Here is a 24,339-nt window from a genome sequence, read left to right as displayed (position 1 = left end):
ATGTAGAGATAAAGAGAAAGGATTGTTTTCCTGCAGATAATTGGACAAAAGCGTGCATGGTGTTTGGGGGGTGGCTTCCCTTTTCGAGAGCATCCTGGCAGAAAATGTGCCTCTGTGTTTTTAAGAAGAGTCTAAGGTCATTTACAAGGCAAATGTTCTTTCTACAAAGGATGGAGGACATGAAATCCAGGGCATGTCACATAGGTGCGCATTGACAGATCCCTTATGCTCTATGTATGTGCTACATCACCATTTTGATGTCTCTGTTTCTTGGGGGGGACAACTAAAGAAAATGTAAAGATTAATACAATTCAGTGGAGCTTTCCCTTCATTACCGCAGGATATTTCTATGATGAGTCAGCCTGGGTTGGCCTTTCAAGGGTTACACCTTTAATACTTCTGCCAAAGCCCTTTCGAAGAATTGCAGCCACAACACATACATAAGGAAGCTATTAATTTTACCATCATTTTATTTCCCTATTGAAAGTTACCACGTTGGTTTGCGTAATTATAATGATTATCTCTCTCTGCGCTTCCTCTGTGGCTGAACATGCTGAAATCACTAATGATACTGATCACGAGGTTCTAATGGGAATTAACCCCGTGGGTGCCAGCTGAACTGAATAGCCGTCGAGGAGCCCTCTGGTCAAGCAGTACCCTCGTCAGGAACCCCCTTCATGCATCTCCTCTCGTAGTCATTTGCAGAACAGATGGCATTTCAGTTTGTTTCAGTGTTAACATCTGGGACTGAGGAGCTACAGTTTTAGGGAATGCAGAGTGCCACTACAAATCTCTGGGGGTAGGGGGGATAGACAATAGTACACACTCAAGGCTGATTTTTTATTTTTTTTTACTTTTCCAGCTAATCAATGTTGCATCAGCCCCTGTGACCCTGAAAGAGTTAATGCGATTTGCAGTGCGTTCATACTTGGCAGGCATATTTACCAGTAAAGAATGAATTGCTTGGTAATGTCTTGGCAGGATCTGCAGAGCTGTATGTACATGCCACGGATGGATTCGAGGCCTCGTTGCTTTCATTATCATTTTCTGTAAAGGGTGGAAGTGTTTCTAGAAACATAGATGTGTGCCAGCAGAGTAAGGCCGCTTTCACATGAGCGCATTGAAATCCGTCAGTATTCGCGCTCTGGAATTCGCACGTGTTCCTGATGATATACCATCAGTATTGCATCCGGATTTATGTGTATTAGGACTCATGCGCCCTATGCTGCAGACCACAAACAGCAGTCCGCAATGCACAAGCACCAGCCGTGTGGACCCTGTCTGCCAGATTTACTCTGCACCGCAAAAAAAAAAAAAAAAACTGGTTAAAAATTATTTTTTGCGGTGCGGAGGCACAGACCGAAATCCCACAGAAGAGCCCTGTAGTGCTTCCGTGGGCTGACACTCTGTGCCTCCGCTTCGCATCTTGCAGATTGTGGACCCATTCAAGTAGATGGGTCCGCATCCGTGATATAGAGTGCACACGATCGGTGCATGTATATTGCAGGCCACAATACGGGCACGGGGCACACGCGTTCGTGTGCATGAACCCTTGTTTCCTTCTTGCCATAGACTGTAACGTGCGAATTTAGAAGCAAATACGCATAAAATTAGGACATGCTGCGGATTTCAAATACTGACGGAAATCATACTCCCATGTGAATGGCCCTATTCATTAACATTAGCAGGGGATTACGGTACAAAAAAATCCAGGCCATGTACGGCTTACAAATACGCTCATGAAAGCAGCCTTAGGCCAGGTTCACATCACAGTTTAGTTTTCCGTTTTTCTGATCCATCAAAAGAACCTGATCCATCAGAAGAACAGAAAAATAAATAAAAAACAGATCCTGTATTTTAAGCATCCGTTGTGCTCTGTTATGTATGTTTTGCATCTGTTTTAGCCATTTCCGTCTGAGATCCGTTATTTTAGACAGAAAAAAATAATACTTTGTGTAGGAGTTATTTTTCATCTAAAGTAACGGATCTTAGACGGAAATGGTTAAAACGGATGAAAAATGTGCATAACTGAGCGTAACGGATGCTTGTGATGTGAACCCAGCTTTATGCTTTAGGCTACATGCCCACGAACATTGTTTGTTTCCGTGTCTGTTCCGTTTGTTTTGCGGATAGGATGCGGACCTATTCATTTCAAAGGGTCCGCAAAGAATGCAGATGGCACACCGTGTGCTGTCCGCATCAGTATGTCCGTTCCGTAGCCCCACAAAAAAAATAGAACATGTCCTATTCTTGTCCGTTTTAGGCATTGTTACAATGGATCCACAAAAAAAACGGATGGCATACGGATGCAATTTGCGGACCGCAAAAAACATACAGTCGTGTGCATGCACGTCTGCCCAAAAAACTGATGCAGCATAATTTTTTTGGGGAGGATCCATTTTTTTCCACAGATCCCTTCTAACAAATGCCTATCCTTGTCCGCAAATGTGAAAAAAGTAGGACATGCACTATTTTTTTTTTTGCTGAAGGGAAACACGGACAATGGATGCGGAACACAAATGGATGAACTATCAGCATTTTTTGCTGACCCATTGAAATAAATGGGTCCCCATCCTATCCGAAAAAAAACGGAACGGAGGCTGAGAAAAACAACTGTCATGTGCATGAGGCCTTATTCACACGTCAGTGTTCGGTCAGTGTTTTCCATCAGTGATTTTGAGCCGCAAATCCGGAGATGCAGTGTGGAACGAAACGGAACCACTGAGTGGAAGCACTACGGAGTGTTTCCGTGGGGTTCAGTTCCGTGCTTTCGTTCCACAAAAAAGCAGTGCGGACCGTCGGATGCAGATCGTGGACCCCATTCAAGTGAATGGGTCAGCGATCCGCATGCGGCTGCCCGGCGATTGTGCCTGTGCATTGCGGACCGCAATTTGCAGTCTGCAGCACGGGCACTGAGCGCTTACGCTCGTGTGCATGAGCCCTAACCCTGGGTTCACACCTGAGCGTTTTACAGCGCGTTCAAACGCGCTGTAAAACGCTCAAGACATGAAAACCAATGCTTCCCTATGGGAATGGTTCACACCTGGGCGTTTTACAGCGGGTACGAACGCGCTGTAAAACGCCCGACGCTCAAACAAGTACTTGAGCTTCTTTGGGGCGTTTTGACGCGCGTTTGTGGCAATAGGACACTGCAGTCAATGACACAAACGCGCGTCAAACGCGCGTTTACTATTACAAAAAACACGCATAAAAACGCGCGACAAAAACGCGCGTAAAACGCGCGTTTGAGAAACGCTCAGGTGTGAAAGCAGGGTAAGGGAAAGATCTGCTCCTGTTCTGTGTTTAGTGCCGCACCTGGTTTTGGCTCAAAATCTCTGATGGAAATCACTGACCGAACACTGACATGTGAATGAGGCATTAGGTCTCATCCTGTGCATAGGGGACCACAAATCATGGGCACTGTCCATGTGGCCTGCGCTGACTGTTGCAGATCTATTCATCTTGAATGGACCCTCAATCTGTCCACACCGCAAAAAAATTAAGCATGTGGTGCATTTTTGTGGTGCGGAGGCATGGATCGTAATGCCACAGAAGCAATCCGTAGTGCTTCTGCGGCTTTCCACTCTGTCTCTGCTCAGCATCGTCCGGATTGCGGACCCATTGAAGTGCGTTTATGGGCCGCAATATGAGCACGACCGCCACACGTTCATGTGCCTGAGCCCTTAGGCTGCTTTCATATTACAGCTATTATTTGCGCTCTCCTGCTCCATTATAGGAAAAAATAGTTAGTGTTTCATCTGCAGTAATGTTCGTGAAGAGTCCGTTTTTGGACTGTGAGTTTATTGCCCTCCGTGTGTCACTTTTCACGTCCAACGCTAGGCTGAAAAGGGGATTTCCCTTGCTACTCCTAGCAATGGACCGAAATCAGATGCCCTCTGTGTTTCACAGACCCATAGACTTCTACGGATGTACTGCAGTCTATGGGGCTATTCGCCATTCGCATTCAACAGCCATTGAACAGCGGCCTTCAAAAAAATTGGACAAGTCCTATTTTTGGCAATTTTGACGGCCAAAAGGATTCGATTGAAATCAATGGACCTCTTTTTAATGGCCGTTTACACTGGAGTACACCTGTCTGTTAAAAACGGTTACACTATGAAAATAAAATAAAAACTCAGCTCAGCACAGGCACTCCGGGAACACTTGCTCCGCAAGGTACTCCTTGTGCATTCCGTTTCTGTATTTCCGTTCCGCAAAAAAATAGAACAGGGGCAAGCTGTTCCGTTCCGCAAAATACGGAATGCACATGGATGTCATCCGTATTTTTTGCGGACCAGAAAATACTTACGGTCGTGTGCAAGAGGCCTTAAGGAGATCCGGCGGGCTGTTCCAGCACAGACCAGCCTGCTGCATCTCGCATGATTCAGCATTGCTGGATTCTCAACTTCACAGCCAGATCTCCATTGACTGTAATGAGGTCTGGCGGTGATCTGGCCACTTTTAAATGCCGGGTTTTGGCTGGACAAAAACTGTTGCATGCAATGTTTTTTTGTCCGACTGAAGGCCGGAATTTGCAACAGACCACCGTAACGAAGGTGTGAACGAGGCCTAAATGACCCCCACAGAGTTTTTTCACTCATTGTTAGGGTCCATTCACACGTCCGTTGTTTCTTTCCTGATCTGTTCCGTTTTTTGCTGAACAGATCTGGACCAGATCTGTACCCATTCATTTTCAATGGGTCCTGAAAAAAATCGGACAGCACAATGTCTGATTTTGTTTCAGGACCCACTGAAAATGAATGGGTACAGATCTGGTCCAGATCTGTTCAGCAAAAAACGGAACAGATCAGGAAAGAAACAACGGACGTGTGAATGGACCCTTAGTCTATGACAATCTGCTAACAAGAATGTTTTGTATTCTTCATTGCATGTTGTAATAAGCCTCATTGACACATCAGTGTTTCACGGACGTACAGCACACGTCCCCATTCATTTTAATGTGTGTATTCACACATCAGTGTTTTTAGCACGGTCCGGGGGTCCGTATTTTTAGCACGGATGCATGCTCTATTTTGTCCGAGTTCACAGATCTACCACGCCCATTATAGTCTGAGGGTCCGTGAAAACCATGGATGCCATCCGTGTTTCACGGATGATAAGGAACACAGAGTGCCTAAGGTTCTGAAATATGGTTCCATAGAGACTGGGGTTCACCACCAATGAGTCAAGGCCTCAGGCAGCACCAGGTAGGGACAAGAGGGGGGGGGGGGGGGGGGGCAGCGGAAGGGCCATGGGCAATGATCGCTTTCATTGTGGCAAAGAGGATAGGTTAAGAAATTGGCAATAGGTGGGGGGGGGGTTCCTTTTCCACCTCAGGCAGGAGAAAGGCTAGGTGCACCCCTGCATAGACACATGTGCTGCCATATAGGTTATGTGCACATGGAACTGGTGTATGGTGTCCCCGTACAGTATCATATTATAGAGCAGTGGTGGCGAACCTATGGCAAGGGTGCCAGAGGCGGCACTCAAAGCCCTCTCTGTGGGCACCCGCACCCTGGAAGATGTCTATGGTGTACCAATATGCCTTAGAGTTCTCCTGCCATTCATCAGCGCAAGCTATTATAGCTAAATGATAAAGTACATGGAAGATATACTATATTGGACTGTAGGATTCAGATTAAATGGCCGTGTTGGCACTTTGCAATAAGTAAGTCGGTTTTGGGTTGCGTTTGGGCACTCTGTAAAAGGTTCACCATCACTGTTATAGAGCATCAATTTTAGCACCTCTATAATATGGCGCCCAAGGATTCAATTTCTTTGTAGTCAGAATCACACAGAAGAAAATCTCCGTATGAAAGAAGTATAACGAGGCCCCACAGTCTTCTACGGAAGCCATCCTGATCCGTAAAACTCATACTTTCATTGAACTGCTTTGTTCATGAAGAAACCTTAGAAAGTGACACGGAAAGATGTCTGTATGTAATCTGATGTATCTCTTAATGAGATTTCCATTCATATACACTACATAATGGCACCTGATGTACAGTGCAGTAGGACAGCGCACGCAGACTATCTCTGGTCAGGCGTATTTTTAGTATCTATTGATGATATATGCTGATAATTTACAGCCTTTCACACTTCCAAGCTGCATCACATTCAACACCTATTTGAATTTACAGCAATATCAATGTATAACCTATGTATATGCATTACGTGTGCTGCCGAACCTATTTCACCCATGCAAAATATGTATTTTACTTATCTATTTTAGTACGTACACAGCACTTTTGCCCTAAGGAGAATAGAAAAAAAAAAAAAAAAGAAATCCCCTGAAGAGTATGTGTGCAGCCTCCAGAGCGGGGTATAGGGCTGACATTCGATATGCAATGCAGGAGACGCTCAGGCTTGCCCATATGGGGGGTGGGTGAATTGTTTGTAGTGGCCCATCATTCCTGTACCTTATTATGCACCAATGCCAGACCATCCCTGCTCACAAGGACGCACAGCCCCCACTGCCACCGTGTCAGAAAATGTATGTATCCCATATGCAAATACCAGCAAGATGGGGCTCAGCTGCTCCATGCAAAGGGGATCTATAGGTCTGAATATACAATTACGCTATGGAGAATGATGCATTACAGCCGACAGTCCCAGGGGACTCCAGGTTTTATACTGTATATGTAGAAAGTGGCGCAATTCTTTTTAAAGATTTGATGCAATATTTTCTGCAGTGAGTGCTATCATGTTACATGGGATAAGGGGGAGAATTTTTCAATTATGTGTAGCAGAAAATGCACTTTACATTGCGACAGTCTATAAGGATTTTTTTTTTCTCTAAATGTACGATGATTTTCAGCATATTTTTTTTTCAGGCGTTTTTTGCACAATGTATCTAAGGCCTTATGCACAAGGCCGTTGCCCGTATATTGCGGGCCCGCTGTTTGTACAACGTATCACAGATGCAGACCCATTCACTTGAAATGGAGGCACGGAACACCATAGAAGCACTACGGAGTGCTTCCGTGAGGTTTCTCTCCGTGCCTCCGCACCGCAAAGAAATAGAACTTCTTCTATTTTTATACGGTGCGGACGGATCACGGAGCCATTCAAGTCGCAAGCTGCCACACGGATGGGGCCCATGGATTGGGGACCACAAATTGTGGCCCCTAATGCACCGAACAGCCGGCCCATGTTCGTGTGCATGTTTTCTTCGTGGTGTTTTTCCCCTATAGAGGTGTTGGCAAAATTCCCGAAAAAACATAATGAACTAAATCATGCCGCAAAGACAAAAAACGCCACCTAATAAAAATAAAAAAAACACCAGGTGCAAAAAAATTAAAAATCGTTTTGTGTGTCCCGTGTTCCATAATTTACAATCTCATCTGGAGCTGGCGTTTTTACCTCAAAAAATGTGGCAAAAAGTGTAGAAAATCCCCGCTATAAGGCTAGGTCTACACGACGACATTCGTCGCGCGACATTTTGTTGCACTAATGTCACGCGACAATTTTTATAATGGCAATATATGGTGTCTCACTGCAACATTCTGCGACTGCAACGCAACAGTCGCAGCATGCTGCAGTGCAACACCATAGACTGCCATTATAAAAATTGTTGCGCGACATCGGTGCAACAAAATGTTGCGCTACAAATGTTGCAGTGTAGTTGTGCCCTATCTGTCGTGTGACAAATGTCGTTGTGTAGACCTAGCCTTAACCTATGTATGAAGGTACCCTTAGGCCTTGTTCACACTTCAGTGAATCACGGACGTGTGCTGTCTGTGTTCTCCATGGGGTGCACACATGCCCATTGACTTTTAATGTGTTTGTTCGCACAACTGTGGTTAGGAAAAATCACGGAGACATGCACCACTTTGGTCCGTGATGCTCACCAAATACGCCCATTGAAGTCTATGGGTCCGTGAAAAATCACCGACACAACACAGATGGCATCCGTGTTCTGTCAGTGGTTTTTCATGGACCATTAGTAGGAGATGCTCTGGAAATTAATTTTCAGCTGAGCGGTGTCCACCATGGAATATGGATGACATACGGAGGGCAAATAACGGACACACCGATTCCTTACAGATGAAACATGGAGAGATTTTCCACGGAGGTCAAACAGACATGAAGGAAGCCTTAGGCCTCTTTCACACGAGAATGACAGATTGTCCCTGGATGCGTTCAGTGAAACTCGCACAATTTTGCAAGCAAGTTCAGTCAGTTTTGTCTGCTATTGCGATAATTTTTTTCCGTGCGGGTGCAATGCGTTTTTCACGTGTGTGATTAAAAAACTGAAGGTTTACAAACAACATCTCCTAGCAATGATCAGTGAAAAACGCATTGCATCCGGATGCAATGTTTTTTTCACTGAAGCCCCATTCACTTCTATGGGGCCAGGGCTGCGTGAAAAACGCAGAATCCAGAACATGCTGCGATTCTCACGCAAAGCAGAACTGATACGTGAAAAAAAAAAAGAATGAATGGGTCAGGATTCAGTGCGGGTGCTGTGCGTTTACCTCACGCATTGCATCCGCGTGGAAAACTCGCTCGTGTGAAAGGGGCCTAATAGTAGTATCAGTATTAGTGGGGTCAAAGTTTGCACTGAGGTAATGTCATGAGGTAATTTACCCATACTACCACTGCAGCACAGTATACAAGAAAAATAGTGCCAACGATATGATATATATGCTATTTACATAGGATGAAGCAGAGGCGGGTATAATAGGAAACAAGCAGGCAGTATCCGCAGCATTCCCAGCGCGAATCGGGCGAGATCACCTCAGAGCGGTGATGATACATATGGTGCCACTCCTGAGCCCCCTCCTCACTACATATGTGCCCCGTATGCAGCTTCCTCACTCCATTCTCCTCCTTTCTTGTGCCATTCTGCTCTCGTGCCCTCCTCTCCCTCCTCCCTCCCCTCCAGAGCCGTGTCACCACCTCTCCCCCGTGCCCTCCTCCCTCGCACTCTCTCCCTCCCTGGCTCCTGTTCATATTGCAGGTCAGGGGTGAGTCCCCACGTCACGCTTGAAGATGGCGGCCGGGTGGCTGTGAGATGAGGAGCTCGGGGCTGCACTGACAGAGCCGCTCACATGCAGTAAGGTAACCGGGGGAGCGTACGTGTGGCAGTGGGGCTTGTGGGCAGAGATGTTGCTGGGGCGACCCTGGGGGGGGGCTATACGTGGTAAGCTGAGGGTGGTCGGTGGGGTACTGGTGCATGGCATAGGGGTACAGTGGATAAAGGATGGTGCATGGGTATATGAGGTGTGTGGGCTAATGGTGGGCGTGTGGGCAGTGTTAGCAGAGCATTGGCGAACAGTGCCCTGCCCGGCTCTGCCTCTCATGGGGCACCACAGTGCCCGGTATAACGGGGGCAAAGGTTTGAGGGACACTCCATGGCACCGGAGCGCACGTATCGTATATAGAGGGGCTGTGCCCTGCAGCCATAGAGGTGGACGGCCTCTGCAGCTTTGTGGGTGCAGATGGGCACACAGTGCACGGGTAGGGGGGTGTGCCCTGGGGGTCGTGTACACACGGGGTACGTTCATAGCACGAGTGGGTGTATGGGTGCGATACTGGTCTCACAATGGGGGAGGGGAGCTGGTATGTGGTGTGGATAGTAGGTGTGTGTGGGGTGGGCGTGGAGCTAATCTTATCTTAATCAGTTTTCTGCTGCCAGCTGGCCCCGGCCACCCCACACCACTGGCACAAAGTGGGTGCCTTTAATCCTAGGAGACCTTACATGTCCAAAATAAACTCTGCGTATGGTCTGTATGTACCCATGTAGCAGGCACACACGATTATAGTTATATCTAGTCCCCCCCCCCCCCATCTGTATACTCTTCTGTTTCTAAGCATTAACGTAACCCTAACGGCCTCCCGGTGCTTTTAACCCCTTCCCTGCCACGGGCACCCTTGGCTACCTGTGGTCAGGTCACCTGGCTACCTGCAGCCTCGTTACGGCATTGTCTTCTCGGAGGCAGCAACCAATGCCTGTACTTGCTGATCTGGCATGGATTTCCTGACGCCTTGAGAGGGTTAATCTGTGAGCGTTGGTTTGCTACGTATGCGATCTTTATGCTTCTCACGCATATGTGTGTGTGTTGTAGGGAAGGGAACCTGCTCTGCCATGGTAGGGAGGTAAATAAAAGGCGAAGATCTGCTTCGCCAGCTCCTTCGCATTTCTTGAAGGGGTGTGTGCGATTCTAGACGTAAAATCTGGGGATTTACCTGGAAGCGCTCTGCCAGGTTTGTATATCTTTTTATGTGTGTGGAATATCGTGACCCGTTAAGACTGTGGCCTCCTGGCCGGTCGCCCGCTTTTCGATGTAGCGCATTAGTTGTTCGATCAATTATGCTGATGGGTTACAGAATTCTCACTCTTGATCCCCGTCTTGGAGAAAGTAGGAGAATACCTTGTGCCCATTTGCTACCGCAGCTCTGGTGTCGGCCGCTTTGTGCTCACGTTTAACCGTTGCGTGTTCTCGCGACGTATTGCTTTTATAATGTGTGTTTTTTGTTTTGTTTTTTTAATACGTGTAAAGACGTTTGCGTGAAGTGATTCATTTCTCTTGACCGGAGATGGCATGTTCACACCAAACGATCCCCAAGTTACCGTATCATATAGTTCGGCACTCCAGGTGTGGTGAAACTACAACTTTCAGCAGGCTCCATTCACTTCTGTGGGAGTTCTGAGATCAGCCAGCAAGTGTGCATGCTGGGGGTCGTAGTTTCACCGCACCTGGAGTGCTGAAGGGGCCTACATGTGTCCGTGTGCTGTCGGTTGTACACTGGGACGGCACAGAGACGTGAGCAGCTCTTGTCTGAACAAGCTCTTAGGGTAACTGCACACGTTGCGTATTTGTACGCTGAAAACTGCACATAAATCCACACTATCGGGCCTCTTTCACACGAGCGTGACGGATTGGCTCCGGATACGTTCAGGGTACGTTCAGTGAAACCCGCACCATTTTGCAAGCGAGTTCAGTCAGTTTTGTCTGCGATTGCATTCAGTTGTTCAGTTTTCTCCGCGCGGGTGCAATGCGTTTTTAAGTGTTTTTCACGCGCGTGATGAAAAACGGAAGGTTTACAAACAACATCTTCTAGCAACCTTCAGTGAAAAACAAAACTCATTGTATTCGCACTTGCTTCCGGATACAATGCGTTTTTCACTGAAGCCCCATTCACTTCTATGGGGCCAGGGCTGCGTGAAAACGCAGAATATAGAACATGCTGCGTTTTTCACGCAACGCAGAACTGATGAAAATGAATGGTCAGGATTCAGTGCAGGTGCTATGCGTTCACCTCATGCATTGCACCCGTGCGGAAATCTCGCCCGTGTGAACTCAGTCTAACTATACTATTTATTGTTTTTTGTTTATGCAGATCTTCAGTTTGTGTTTAACAGCCCCATTGAAGTCTGCGGGGAAAACCACTCTGTGTAAGGGCTCATGCACACGACCATTCCGTCTTTTGCGGTCTGCAAAACACGGAAGCCGCCTGTGTGCCTTCCGCAATCTGCGGAACGGAACAGGCGGCCCATTGTAGAAAGGCTTATTCTTGTCCGCAAAACGGTCAAGAATAGGACAGGTTATATATTTTTTTTTTTGCTGGGCCTCAGAGCGGAGCAACAGATGCGGACAGCACATGGAGTGCTGTCCGCATCTTTTGCGGCCCCTTTGAAGTGAATGGGTCCGCACCCGCGGCTCGGATGTGGACCAGAACAACGTTCGTGTGCATGAGGCCTTACAATTGACATGCTACGGGTTCTACAATCCACACGGCAGGTACATTTCCGCACATAAAATATATGTAAAGAGTACATGGGTATAGCAAATCTCACTGCGGGATCTGTATTGGAGCTTATGCACACAAGCGTGTATGCCCCTTGCCCGTATTGCGGACCCAAACCAATTGACTTGAATGGGTCCGTAATCCTCAAAATACGAAGCTGTGTGGAGCCACGGATCGGAAGCACTTGCGTGGGATTTCTGTCTGTGCCTTTGCACCGCTTTTTTTTTTTTTTTATGGCGGTGCAGACTGTCTCCTGCAGATCGCAGACCCATTCAAGTTAATTTGTCCACATCTGCAAACAAGGACAGTGCCTGTGCATTATGGACTGCTATTTGAAGGCCGCAGCACGGGGCACACACGGTCGTGTGCATGAGCCAATATGCTGCAGTTTTTCTGCACAAAAATCTGCGTCGAAAAACCGCATGTAATCCGCATTGTGGACAGTTACCCATAGGATGAATTTAAATGAAAGTTAAAAACTTTGAGTGAAAAAAAATTGCCTCCTCGAATTGTATGGGGTTTGTCGGGCCGTGAAAATGGACAAAATAGGAAATCTCCCATTTTTTTGCCGGCTGTTATTCATGGTCCGTTTAAAAAAATAGAACCATAGACTGCAATGGTTCTGAAAACGGCTGTGTGACAGCTATTAAAAAGTGCATGAGTTGTGTGAACGTACCTTAAGTGGCAGTTTTTGATGCATTATTTTTTTTTTACGCCAAACACAGGAGTGGATACAAAAGAGAGAAGAAATATCAGTCTTTCCTTTTTAATCTTTACTTCCATTTGGATCTTGTTCTGGCTCAAAAAACTTATCAAAAATGCTTGAGTGATTCCAACCTTAAAGGGGTATTCCTCTCTTAGGCATAGCCACGGGATATATGCATGGCTCTCTCTCCATTCACTTCTATAGTAGTTAGGCGGGCAAGAGTGCTGAACAAGTTTTCATGACTGCCATAGAAGTCAAGGTGAAGAGCCACGGCCATGAATGTCTAAGACGGGAATACCCCTTTATCATTAGTTGGCGGGTCACCACTACATAAGGGTAAGTTCACATGCGTTCTGAAATCACGTAGTCTGATCCGGCAGAGGAGTTTCACCTTATCCGCAGTTAGACCCCATTAACTCTTATGGCATCCGTCTGCATTCTGGTTAAATGTGGGCTTCCGGCCAGACAGTGTCATATCCCTGTACGCAGCGGTTGGCTCCCATTATAGAGACCCGAGTCCAGCACTGATACGGTGAACTCCAGTAGCCCGTTCCACTGCCAGATCAGACACCTGGATTTCGGAAGGCATCTGTGAACCCACCCTGATGACACATCACTATAGGTTGTGTGGATGAACTGGTAATTGTGGCTGTCTTGTGCATTTACAAGGTATGCTTACCCTGTAAAAGGTACTTAAAATGCATCTCTCATTCGATTGATATAAAAAAAATAAGTTTGCATTATACTAGAAGAGCGTTCAGCACCTTTTGCTATGGAACACTTTGGCGTTAAATATCTAGTATCCGCACAGCGCTGTAATTCCCAGGATAAAAGCTGAAGGGTTAAGCAGCCTGCACTAGAGGTCAGATCTGAAACTGAAGGGGGAAAAATCTAAATATATATGAAGGTAATATATACGCTGCAGCGTTTTGGTGTCCGTCTCCAAAGCGGCATGGAGACTGAACTGATGCATTCTGAGCGGATCCTTATCCATTCAGAATGCAAACTGATCCGTTTTGGACCGCTTGTGAGAGCCCTGAGGATTTTGTTTGTGCAGATTTCACCCATGTGGCGCAGGAAGCGTTCTGCCTCTTCACTACGCTCTGCCTAGGTTTATTTCTAGATCTGTCGCAGTAAAAGATGCAATCCATGAATACCGATTCTTAAATTCCTATTCACTAAATGCCCAAAACGGCCGGCTTAATGTTTCAGAACCTGCTGAACAGAACTTTCCTAGTGATGGCGACTTTTAGGTGAAAAGACTTGAGAGCAATGAGCGGGTAATGGCTGTTCCTTAGCAGCACACCTGGAATGTACAGCATCCAGTCGTCGCTCTTTTCCCTCCTCGTGCCCCTGGCTCTCCTTCTAGGCAGAAGCCTGTTTGAAATTATAACCTTATGACCCGGGTGGCATTCTTTCCCCTCTTCTAAACATGTTTCTATCTGCTCTTCTACCAGTATCATGGCACCGTCTGCCTTTTGAGAAATAGAACTATTTATACATTACTTTGAGCTGCTTTCCTGGTTCTTGGATCATGGGGGGTCTTTAGATGGCTTCCTTAATTCTGCATTAGTTTGGTCACCTTAGGTTGAAGTTCTATTTCCAGTGTTACTGAATAGTATTGTACTCTGAACCATTGTGTGATTACCAGCGCTTCAGAGTATGTATGTGCCATATACAGAGCATATCTACGTAGCGCTTTACGGCTAGGGTATGAGAGAGTTAATTCGGTATTGGGAAAATCCCGACTGGCATAAAATCCTTCAGGAACCATTTGAGCTCTCCGCTGAGTGTTTCACTGGGGGATATGTTTCAACACCTGAAAACTGCATGCAGTCGTATCGCACGTCGGGTCTGTTCACTTAAGTGAGTCCAAAAGATGACACTTCTGAACCGCTTTCCCACTGTGGGATATACCTACAAAAAGGTGGCACATAATGTGAACACTTATGTCTGATTGTTCTGAACGCAAAAACTGATTCTTACAAATCTGAATACACTTCCATGTAGATTATTTTTTTAATTAATTTTTTTTCCCCTCTGCGCCCATCGATGGAATGGGCCGTTCTCATCCACAGAAATAGACAAGAATGGGGCCTGCAGTGAGATCCTTGTATTGGGCACAGAAATGTGTGGATAGCTCCATTGACTTGTATGGTCGTGTGCAGGAGACCTCACTTATGGCAGCTTAGGCACAGGTACCTGTCCTGTGGGCATTTGCTGCAGTGGATTTTACATGTTATCCGTCCATACAAGCCCCCCTAGGAGCTTCTCCTAAAGCCACTTCCTGTTGCCTCACACAGTGGCAGTAATAGAAGTACAGCCAACCCTAATATTGCATTGAAATGAGATCTGGGCGAGATATCCTCTTAAAGAAGATGGTCAGTATACATAGAATATCCTGGAACACAAAATCTGGTGGAGGTAAAGGGGAGGGGGGGGGGGGGGTCTTTGTTGTTTTGTTTTTTGTACTGCTAGCTCTGTCATCTCATGAGTTAAAGGATTTCTTCATAATTCGGAGAGAAGGCGTTTGGACTACCACTTATCATCTAGCAATGCCAATATGGAGCAGCTAGTGCCCTCAGTGATCTGTATATTAGTTATTTTATTATTTTCTCATGTCTACCTGTATAAAACTACCTCTTGTTGCAGAGTGACTTGTGGAGGGTGGAGCGTATAGAATATTGTTGTCGTTCACAAGAAGCCTTATGGTCGTCGTGTTGTCTACAAGGCCTTTCATCTTGTCATTTCCTTTTGTATAACTTGAGCTTTGCAGGTTGTTCTACGAAGCACTTGAACCTCTTGTAATTTGCATGCTAATATAGCTACTGCTGAAAGGGTGTATGCGTGGTAAATAATTTATTGTCTTAAGTAAGTGACATGGCAGCCGCAGCCCGAGCTGGCACTTCTCCTCACCTGAAGCTATTGATAGTCCAGCATTGCAGCTTAGATTTGTAACTGTAGGAAGTGTCTCTTGATTTTGGGAGATGTGGGCTTTGTCTAAGCCATGTCCCTTGCCATGGGGTTAAGATCGGGAACTGCTTCTCCTGCCATCTGTGTAATTCTTGCCCCCCCCCCCCTTTCCTTTCTTTGTTGGTCTTTAATTATAAAGTGCCACGTGCAAGCTTTGGCAGTAGTTGAATGACTAGGTCCAGGTAGGTTACAGTGTTTAGCCTGCACGGACGCTAAATCCGAACAGTTGGCTGTTTTATGTTCCCTGAGTCGCGGTATTGTTTGTGGAGTGCAGAGTGGTCCCGGAGTCCTCTTTGGATGGCACATTTCCTGATGCCTCTCAGCACAAAGCAGAGAAGAAAAGAGAGATAAATTGCAACCCTGCAAGTGGCCAGCTTTTCAGTAGCAATCTGATCCTGATGTCTTCAGGGCTATTATTTACAGGGGGTGGGTGACAGTTCCAGGTTTAATTATTTAAATCAGTTTGACCCCAAGGGGTCAGCACAGACTGCCCTTTTATTATTCAGAGGTAAGTCCCCCTCTGCATATGACATTCAGTCATACGACCATCCCGCCTGCTTTACCATATATACTGGATTGGTTTAAGAACCCAGGAGATTTTTTTTGTAATTCATCTGGGCGGAATGAATCTGTCGTGTAGCAGTACGATGGCGGTTTTCTATCAGATTTCTTCTAGGGAGTACTGGGCGTTGAATGGATTAATTTTCTACAGGCTTGCTCATTTTCCTTGTCGCCACTGCCTTGCTTTTTAGGTTATGCATGTTCTTTATTTATTTTTTTTATCAAAAATGTCACACAGCCTGGCATAGCAGGTTTGCTGGGGATTGAACCATAGGTCAGCTATAAATACACAACCAACTTTAATTGAATCATTTTTATTTTGTAGTTTCCATTCCCTAGTGAAAAATGAACTCTGTGGTTAGAAGATTGCTAATGAACACTGGGAGCTTCTTCTGAACCCAAATGAAATGGATCAATGCTGGCTGTAGTCTTCCTCAATGCCTTCCCTTCTTAAGCCCAGCATGAAAGGGCATACTGGGCAGTGGCCCCCAGACTGCAATCTATTTCAGGATTCTATACAATATTACTGCTACTGTTTTGGTGTAATCCTTCCTGATGATACTAATGCAGCAGAACTGATATCATTTTTGTGACGCCATATAACCTTTTACTACTTAAAGCCACCAGGAAGAAACGGGAGCTGTGTGGCTCTGTCCCATTCATTTTCAGGTGCTTCTTGCTTCACAATGGGTTAATGGTTACCACAAGCAATTCCTGAAAAGTCTCTGTTCTGTAATAACTCCAGGCACAATGAAGCAAGGTTTGATCCGTCGCCAAGATAAATGCAGACACCGCACAGATAAAAGGCCTCACGGGCTGCCCTACCTGTTCTTCTGTAAGCGTCAGGTGTGACTGCTGCTGGAACTGGTCCCAGCAAACCACCAGCCCGGGTAATCCTCCCACTTACTGCTGTGTGTGGGGCTTTAGTGAATGCCTGTTAACAAGCAGGAAGCGCCCAGTGACAGATCTGGCTGGCCGTGCCACATGCTTGCACACAAATTGTAGTGTATGGGAAGTAATGATCCCAAAAAGGCTGTTTGCACTGGGTGATTCTTGCAAAACATTTGCTTGCTTTCAAGCCATAGTAACAAAAACTGATTAGTGTGAAAGCTTTGGGGGAGGGGGACGACTACAATAAAACTGATCATGCTGCCATAGAAATTACCGTTATCATCTGTAAATGGACATTTACAAAAGCTATTGCTGCATCGCATGTGGCACCCATGAGAGACAACATTGCTGCCCACTGGGCCGTCTGCAATGGGAATTTCCCCCTCTGATTTGTGTCCCAGCGATCGGATCGGAGGCTTGGTAAGTCCTCTGCAGTCCACTTTGGACGGAGAAGGGACCCCAGGACTGTAAGATCAGTAATCCTGGCGTTGGAGCACATTAGTGTTGTCCTGACCACAGCCTGTGCCATAGACACACACAGCGTAATGGATTAGTATAACGGAGTATGCTAATACAGAAGTATAAAATAGTATTGGAAGACTTACTGTCTTAATGAGTAGTTGTAATAAAAAAAGGATCAAAAAAATTATTTTGCCTACATTACGTAAAGGCAAATAACCTGAGCAGCTCATTTAACCGGTTATTCAGTGTGAAGTATAAACGGTAAATAAAAAAATATCTGTGATGAAAAAAGTTTATCAAATTTTAAAAATATTCTGAAACTGCACCAGCGTTTGTAATTTCTGACATGAAGCAACCTTCAGGAGATGTTGCACAAAGGTCCCATGTGTTATACCTTCATTCACATTACAGCCATGATCTCTGTTCTACACCCACATACAGACTTGATGACTAGGTCCAATTTTGGGAGGAACCTGCAGAATTTAAGAGCCACATTCCCTGTATTATTTATGACCTCATGCCAGATAATTGTCTGTGACACGATGAAGCCGTCTATGAACAATGAAAGAGAAGTGGTCCGAATTTATAGGTGGAAGAACGCCTTTTTTTCTCTGTCTACATAGTCCACCAGACCGACCTGTGATATGGTGTCAGGTATACTGTAACATATTCTCTTAAAGTGCAAGACCTTAGGATGGATTACTTGTATGAACATGCTAGAAAAAAATCTGGCCACATGTGTAGGATGCTGTTTCCTTTGCCATGTTACTGGCTCCTGTCTTGGTTATTCTCCGGATGGACTGTGAATAATACATAAGCTCATTTCTTCCTGGCCTCTCACCCCTCCTGCATTACAGATCAAGAGCCATTCTCCATCTCCCTGAAAGCTTCTCCATTACTCGGGGGCTTTTTTCTTTATTCCAATAATGCATCAACCAACGGAAACACTCTGTGTGATAAGTGTGTCCAGCATCCTTTAGCGCTCTCCCCTGAAGGTACCCACGGGGCTTGGTTTATGGATGGATTCCGGAGTTGAGAGCAGAACCAAAATTTCCCTCAATCATGTTAGGCTACTTTCACACTGGCGTTTTGGCTTTCCGTTTGTGAGATCCGTTCAGGGCTCTCACAAGCGGTCCAAAACGGATCAGTTTTGCCCTAATACATTCTGAATGGAAAATGATCTGCTCAGAATGCATCAGTTTGGCTCCACTTTGGAGGCGGACACCAAAACTCTGCTTACAGTATTTTGGTGTCCGTCTGACGAAACTGAGCCAAATGGATCCGTCCTGACACACAGTGTAAGTCAATGGGGACGGATCAGTTTTCACTGGCACAATAGAAAACAGATCCGTCCTCCTATTGACTTTCAATGGTGTTCAAGACTGATCCGTCATGGCTATGTTAAAGATAATACAAACTGATGCATTCTGAACGGATGTGTTTGTGCAGATCCATGACGGATCCGCACCAAAGGCGAGTGTGAAAGTAGCCTTAAATGGTGCCCAAAATATGTTGTATGCTGAATAATACAGAGCTGTTTTTACTAGTTCATCCCATCTCTGGCTCCTAACTATAGCCATTTTTTTACCCTAAAAAAAAAAAAAAAAAAATCCCTATTGAGCTTTCAGAATTTGAAAGTAAAGAGGACCGTTAGTTCCTCGTCTACATATGCCATCTGGGCAGCGTGTGTACGCTATCTGGACCGGGGGCATCTGCAGTGCACTTCTGTACGACTGTTACATGTAGGTCAGGCTTGTAAAGCATGAATCAGCCTGCGTGGAGGAAACGCGTTGAAAGCATTCCAAACTGCAGGACCTTTACTAGCGAGGCTGGCTGAAGTCCAGGCCTAGGGAAATCAAAGGAAGAAGCCACTTTATGCACCCTACAGCATCCCTGTAAGGACGTGCGCCAGGCCTGTTACTGAACCAGTCATTGGAATCATTACATGGAGCCCTTTTATGAGGTTCATTTTATAATTAGTATAGCTAGCATTAGCCCCTCTTAGGTCCTAGTCATGGTCCCTCACCTTTCTCTTTAGTTATCGTTTTAGGTGACAACATGACAGTGGCTATTTAAATAATTTTTATTTCGTGTTGGACAGTGGAATAAGTGGCTGCCAGATACCCCTGCATCTACATATCCAAAGGATAGGGCAGATTAACCCTGGCAGACGGTCTGATGACTCTGTCCAGTATTTCTGCATTCTCCTATCTTCAGTAAGAAGAGTGGATGTGTCTACATTTTTATGGGTTTGCAAACATGGCCATACATTGAGATGTCGTTCTAAATATAAAATGAGCAAAAAAACCTTCCTTCATAGATATGTGTTAGGCCTTATTCACACTCGAGAGTGGAGCCTCCACAGCAGCCAGGCATAAGACCTCATGCACACATCCATATTTTTATTTAGCACCCGATCCACATTTTTTGAGGCTCTAATGCGGACCCGTTCAGTTCAATGGCTTCGCCAAAAATCCAGACAGCACACCATGTGCTATCTGCATCCGTATGTCAGTGCGGAATTTCCGTAAAAGAGAGAGAACGTGTCCTGTATTTGTCTGTTTTGCGAGCACAAATAGGCAGTTCTACAATAGGGCCGCTTTTTGCGGATCCACAATTTGTGGAACGCGTGAAGCCTAAGGGCTCATGCACACGACTTATGTATTTTGCAGTCAGCAAAAAACGGATCCGCAAAAAAAAATACGGAGGACATTTGTGTGCATTCTGTATTTTGTGGAACCAAACAGCTGGCCCTTAATAGAACAGTACTATCCTTGTCCGTAATGCTAAACGGAAATACGGAAATAGAATGCACACTGAGTACCTTCCATTTTTTTTCTTTTGCGGACCCATTGAAATTAATGGACACGGAAATAAAATACGTTTGTGTGCATGAGCCCTAATGGAAAGATTTGTACTTGTTCTGTGTGTTTTGACCTGCACCTCATTTTGGCTCACAATCACTGATCCAAAACGCTGGTTGTGAATAAGGGTCCATTCACACGTCTGTAGTGTATTGCGGACCTGCAATACACCCCGCTGGCACCCCCATAGAACTGCCTATTGAGGACAAGAATAGGACATGTTCTATATATTTTATTTTTATTTATTTATTTATTTTTTCCGCGGACCGGAAGATTGGGGGGGGCGCTCTGGAAATGCCGTCCGCATGGATGCGGACGTGTGAATAGACCCTAAGGCCTTAAACTGCTCAAAAAGTGGGAGCATTACTTATTTTAAATTTAGGATTATGGCCTGACCTGAGCAAAATAACTTGTTTACTTTATCACAATATCTTGGTAATGTTGTGTGCATCTTTGCTGATGACCACTTTTAAAGGGGTTGTCTGGCCTTGCAGCAGACAATTTCCGGGGTCCTATCCTGTGCCCCTTAAAGGGGTTATCTGTTTTTTTTAATTCTAAAAATATATATAAAACTTTTTTTTTTTTTTTTTAAATAAAATATTGGGGCTAAGCTGCACATAGGCCATGTGACATCATTGGATTAGGGTAAGCAGCGAGAAGGTGTCTTCTCAAACCCCTGATCAGATACTGATAATACCTGTCAAGAAACTAGGTGATCAGTTACAAAGAGTCAGATAACCCCTTTAACATAAAAAAAAAAGCCCACTCTGCTGTGCATGGTCTCGCCGCTGCTCCGTTCCTAGCTGCTTCTGTTCCCCAAGAAGCGACTTGGTCCTATGATCAAAGGCCTCAGCCGTCACATCAGCGTGAATGATATGCCACAGCTGCGACAACCCCTTTTAATAGAGGAGGATACCCACTTTAGGAAAGTCTTCTTGGGGCCATAGTGCAGGGTGGTTACAAAAAGCTTTTCTTGCTGTTGTGTAGACATGTCCTGTCCTGCATGAGGCGGGGGCTACACAGCGATCCTGGCCGTGATACATGCCGTACAACCAAAAATCTCTGTATGGCAGTGCAGCCACTGAACTGAATGGGGTTCCAGGGCAAGTTGCTGCAAGCGTAGAATCATCGGTTTTTGCTTTATGTGCGATTCTGGGGTCTTGGGAACTTGTGAGATGCATTGTGATCCCATTCGTAGTATTGGCTTTTGGTGGCACCTTGGGTGTCAGAGCATTAGACTGAGATTGAAGTGGGCAGTTTGTAATCCTTAATTTCCCCTGTGATGGTGCTACAAGGAAATTGAACTCTGGGGGTCCCAGCAGAAGCCACTTTGATTAGCCTTTTGTCAAGCGATTGCACAAAGCAGACTTCCCCTTTAAGCAATACATTTGTCTGTTTGGAAGATGCTGAACAATTAGCAGAAGGCAGCTTATTTAGTATGTAATTAATTGTTCGCATGCTCTGCCCAAGCTCTTGAGTTACATGGGCAGACGCCAGCTTACATAGCGTGAATGGGAACGAGTGTCAGAAATTCCTGGAAAAGCATTTCCTTCGCTCCAGGTCATCTACACACAGAAAGCGAAACAGACTCATGTTGGCAAACTGGCAGCGTTCCTGATGGGTGTATTTATTTATTAGCTTCAAGCTTTCGTTTTTCCTTTTAACCCCTAGCTTGCATGGCTTATGTGGATTGACGTATTCCTAGCTGGGGAAAAGGTTTGTGTTTTTTGCTAAAGGGGTAATACTCCTGGTCCTCGTCTTCTAATTGCTGCCTCTAGAGGCCCAGGAGATGACGGATGGATGTATTTGGAATTATCTTCTGGATGTGGAGATACCACATGATGGGAGACCTTTCCTGGATCATGATAAAGTGATCAGTAGAGTTGAAAAATAGTCCTTTGGTGGCACATTGCTGGAAGTCCTAAATTCACATTATTATTATTTTTTTCCCTAATGGCATTAAAGGTATGTAGGGCGTTCTCCTCATTCAGAACGCATGTCCCTCAGGGTGAGGAGGTTAAGGGCCTGCCCAGTGACTGCAGCCATCTTAATAATTAATGCCTGGTTATTGCTGGGATCTGGAGCTTGTGGCCACATGATGTTTTCAGAAGACAAGATCTTTGTCATTAGCGTCTTACTATAATTAACTGATTTCCTGCGAGACACCTGAGAAAAATGTTTTGGAAATCTTGGGCCTGTTGTGTGATCCACGTATGTTCATTTCAAGATATCGTGTAATAACCTGTTTAATAGATGTACATGTGTATCAACAGTAACAAGCCCCACCAGTGAAGAGTGCTCGACACTGGTGGTGGTCATCAGAGGTCCCTTCTGCTCTAAATCACCAGGGAGCAGACGTTGTTGCACAGGGTGTACTTGTTTTGGCTTCAAGAGCTACTCCTTAAATTATTGTATCACTTTACCCTGCCCCCTCCTGTGAATGCCCCTTTCTTGGGATTACCTCTTTCAAGCGTCAATTACTTCCCAGCTGCAAGAGGCCAGAGGCTTGGTGTCACTCCCCATCTTGCTCGTGTCACATTTAATGGCTTGGCATCTGCTGCATTAGGAAGATCTCCTTTTTAAAATGTAAAATCTGTGTAAGTTGCTTGAGCACCTGCTAATTTACATCACCATTAGGCCTCATCAAGCCACGTTTACAAAAAAAATGTGCTTGTGCCTTGGACAAGCATTGTCGGCGTAAATGTCTAGGTACAGGTGAGGCTGCGTTCGCATCTCCGACTAGATGATTCGGCACAAATGCCCATCGGCCGGACAAAAACCTGCTGCCTGTCCGGCCAAAACTCTGCATTTATGGAACACCGCCAGACCTCATTACAGTCAAAGAGGATCCAGAGGAACTATAGAATCCAGCAGTGCCAGATCCGGAGATGTAAACGCAGCCTAAGCTCCATTGGGGGTGCCCAAAAAAAAAGGAAATGGTGCTCAACTGAAAACTCCCTTATTTAACAGCTCTTATGTGTATGGCCACCCTAATATCATAGACGTTTAATGCTTTCATGTATAATGAGGGAATGCCAAGTTTCAGAACAGTAAAAAAAAATATATATATATTGGGGGTCCATGGACTGTAGCATAATGCTGCTGGTCTAGGGCTAATTTAGGGCTGATTCAAATAACCATGCTTGGTCCACGAAACGCGGTCCGTGTGTCGGCCACATATCCCGAACCAGACTGTGGCTCCCCTGACCGGAACTGACTGCGTCATAGTATTCTATCTGATTGCAGGTCTATTGTACTCTGCCCACATCATCCTGAATCGTTATAGTGCAGTCAGATCAGGGGAGCCATGGTCTGTTGGGGAGATGCGGCTGACACACAGACCATGTTTCTCATATATATTTTATTTATATATATATATATATATATATATATATTTTATAATCAGCATACATATTAATATTCATTCAATAAGATTGAGACAGAAAATGACGGTGTAATGTTAAAGGCGTTGTCCAAAATAATTAGAAATGTTACCAATGCCACTGAATGTTGTAAAAAAAAAAAAATACCTCGCTGTCCTGCCTCTGTTTGCAGACTGCAGCATAAGGCTACTTTCACACTAGCGTTCGGGCGGATCCGTTCTGAACGGATCCGCTCATAATAATGCAGACGGAGGCTCCGTTCAGAACGGATCCGTCTGCATTATATTAGCAAAAAAAAGCTAAGTGTGAAAATAGCCTGGGACGGATCCGTCCAGACTTTCAATGTAAAGTCAATGGGGGACTGATCCGCTTGAAGATTGAGCCACATTGTGGCATCTTCAAACGGATCCGTCCCCATTGACTTACATTGTAAGTCTGGACGGATCCGCACGCCTCCGCACGGCCAGGCGGACACCCGAACGCTGCAAGCAGCGTTCAGCTGTCCGCCTGTCCGAGCGGAGCGGAGGCTGAACGCCGCCAGACTGATGCAGTCTGAGCGGATCCGCTCCATTCAGACTGCATCAGGGCTGGACGGCTGCGTTCGGGTCCGCTCGTGAGCCCCTTCAAACGGAGCTCACGAGCGGACACCCGAACGCTAGTGTGAAAGCAGCCTAATGTGTGTCCTTAGTAGTAAACACAGGGCATTGGTAAAATGTGTTGCCCGATCCGGAATGAGAACGCAACC

The 24,339-nt window shown here is 45.6% G+C and overlaps 1 protein-coding gene across 4 annotated transcripts in view; it reads left to right on the top strand.

Annotated features, from left to right (window-relative positions):
• Nucleotides 1–8,976: 8,976 nt before the first annotated feature.
• Nucleotides 8,977–24,339, top strand: part of HIC2 (HIC ZBTB transcriptional repressor 2) — a 38,175-nt gene continuing 22,812 nt past the window's right edge. The window contains exon 1 of one of the 4 annotated variants that reach the window (XM_044289851.1): nt 8,977–9,058. In XM_044289851.1, the coding sequence (XP_044145786.1) occupies nt 9,054–9,058 (5 nt within the window). In that variant the 5' untranslated portion in view covers nt 8,977–9,053. Of the gene's footprint in view, nt 9,064–24,339 lie in introns of all 4 variants that reach the window. The other 3 variants (XM_044289834.1, XM_044289860.1, XM_044289843.1) reach the window with 3 other exon arrangements.

Source organism: Bufo gargarizans, chromosome 1 (genome assembly GCF_014858855.1).
Source record: "Bufo gargarizans isolate SCDJY-AF-19 chromosome 1, ASM1485885v1, whole genome shotgun sequence".
Classification (NCBI taxonomy): Eukaryota; Metazoa; Chordata; class Amphibia; order Anura; family Bufonidae; genus Bufo; species Bufo gargarizans.
The sequence above is the reverse complement of the archived record's forward strand: the minus strand, read 5'-3'. Positions and strand labels throughout refer to the sequence as shown.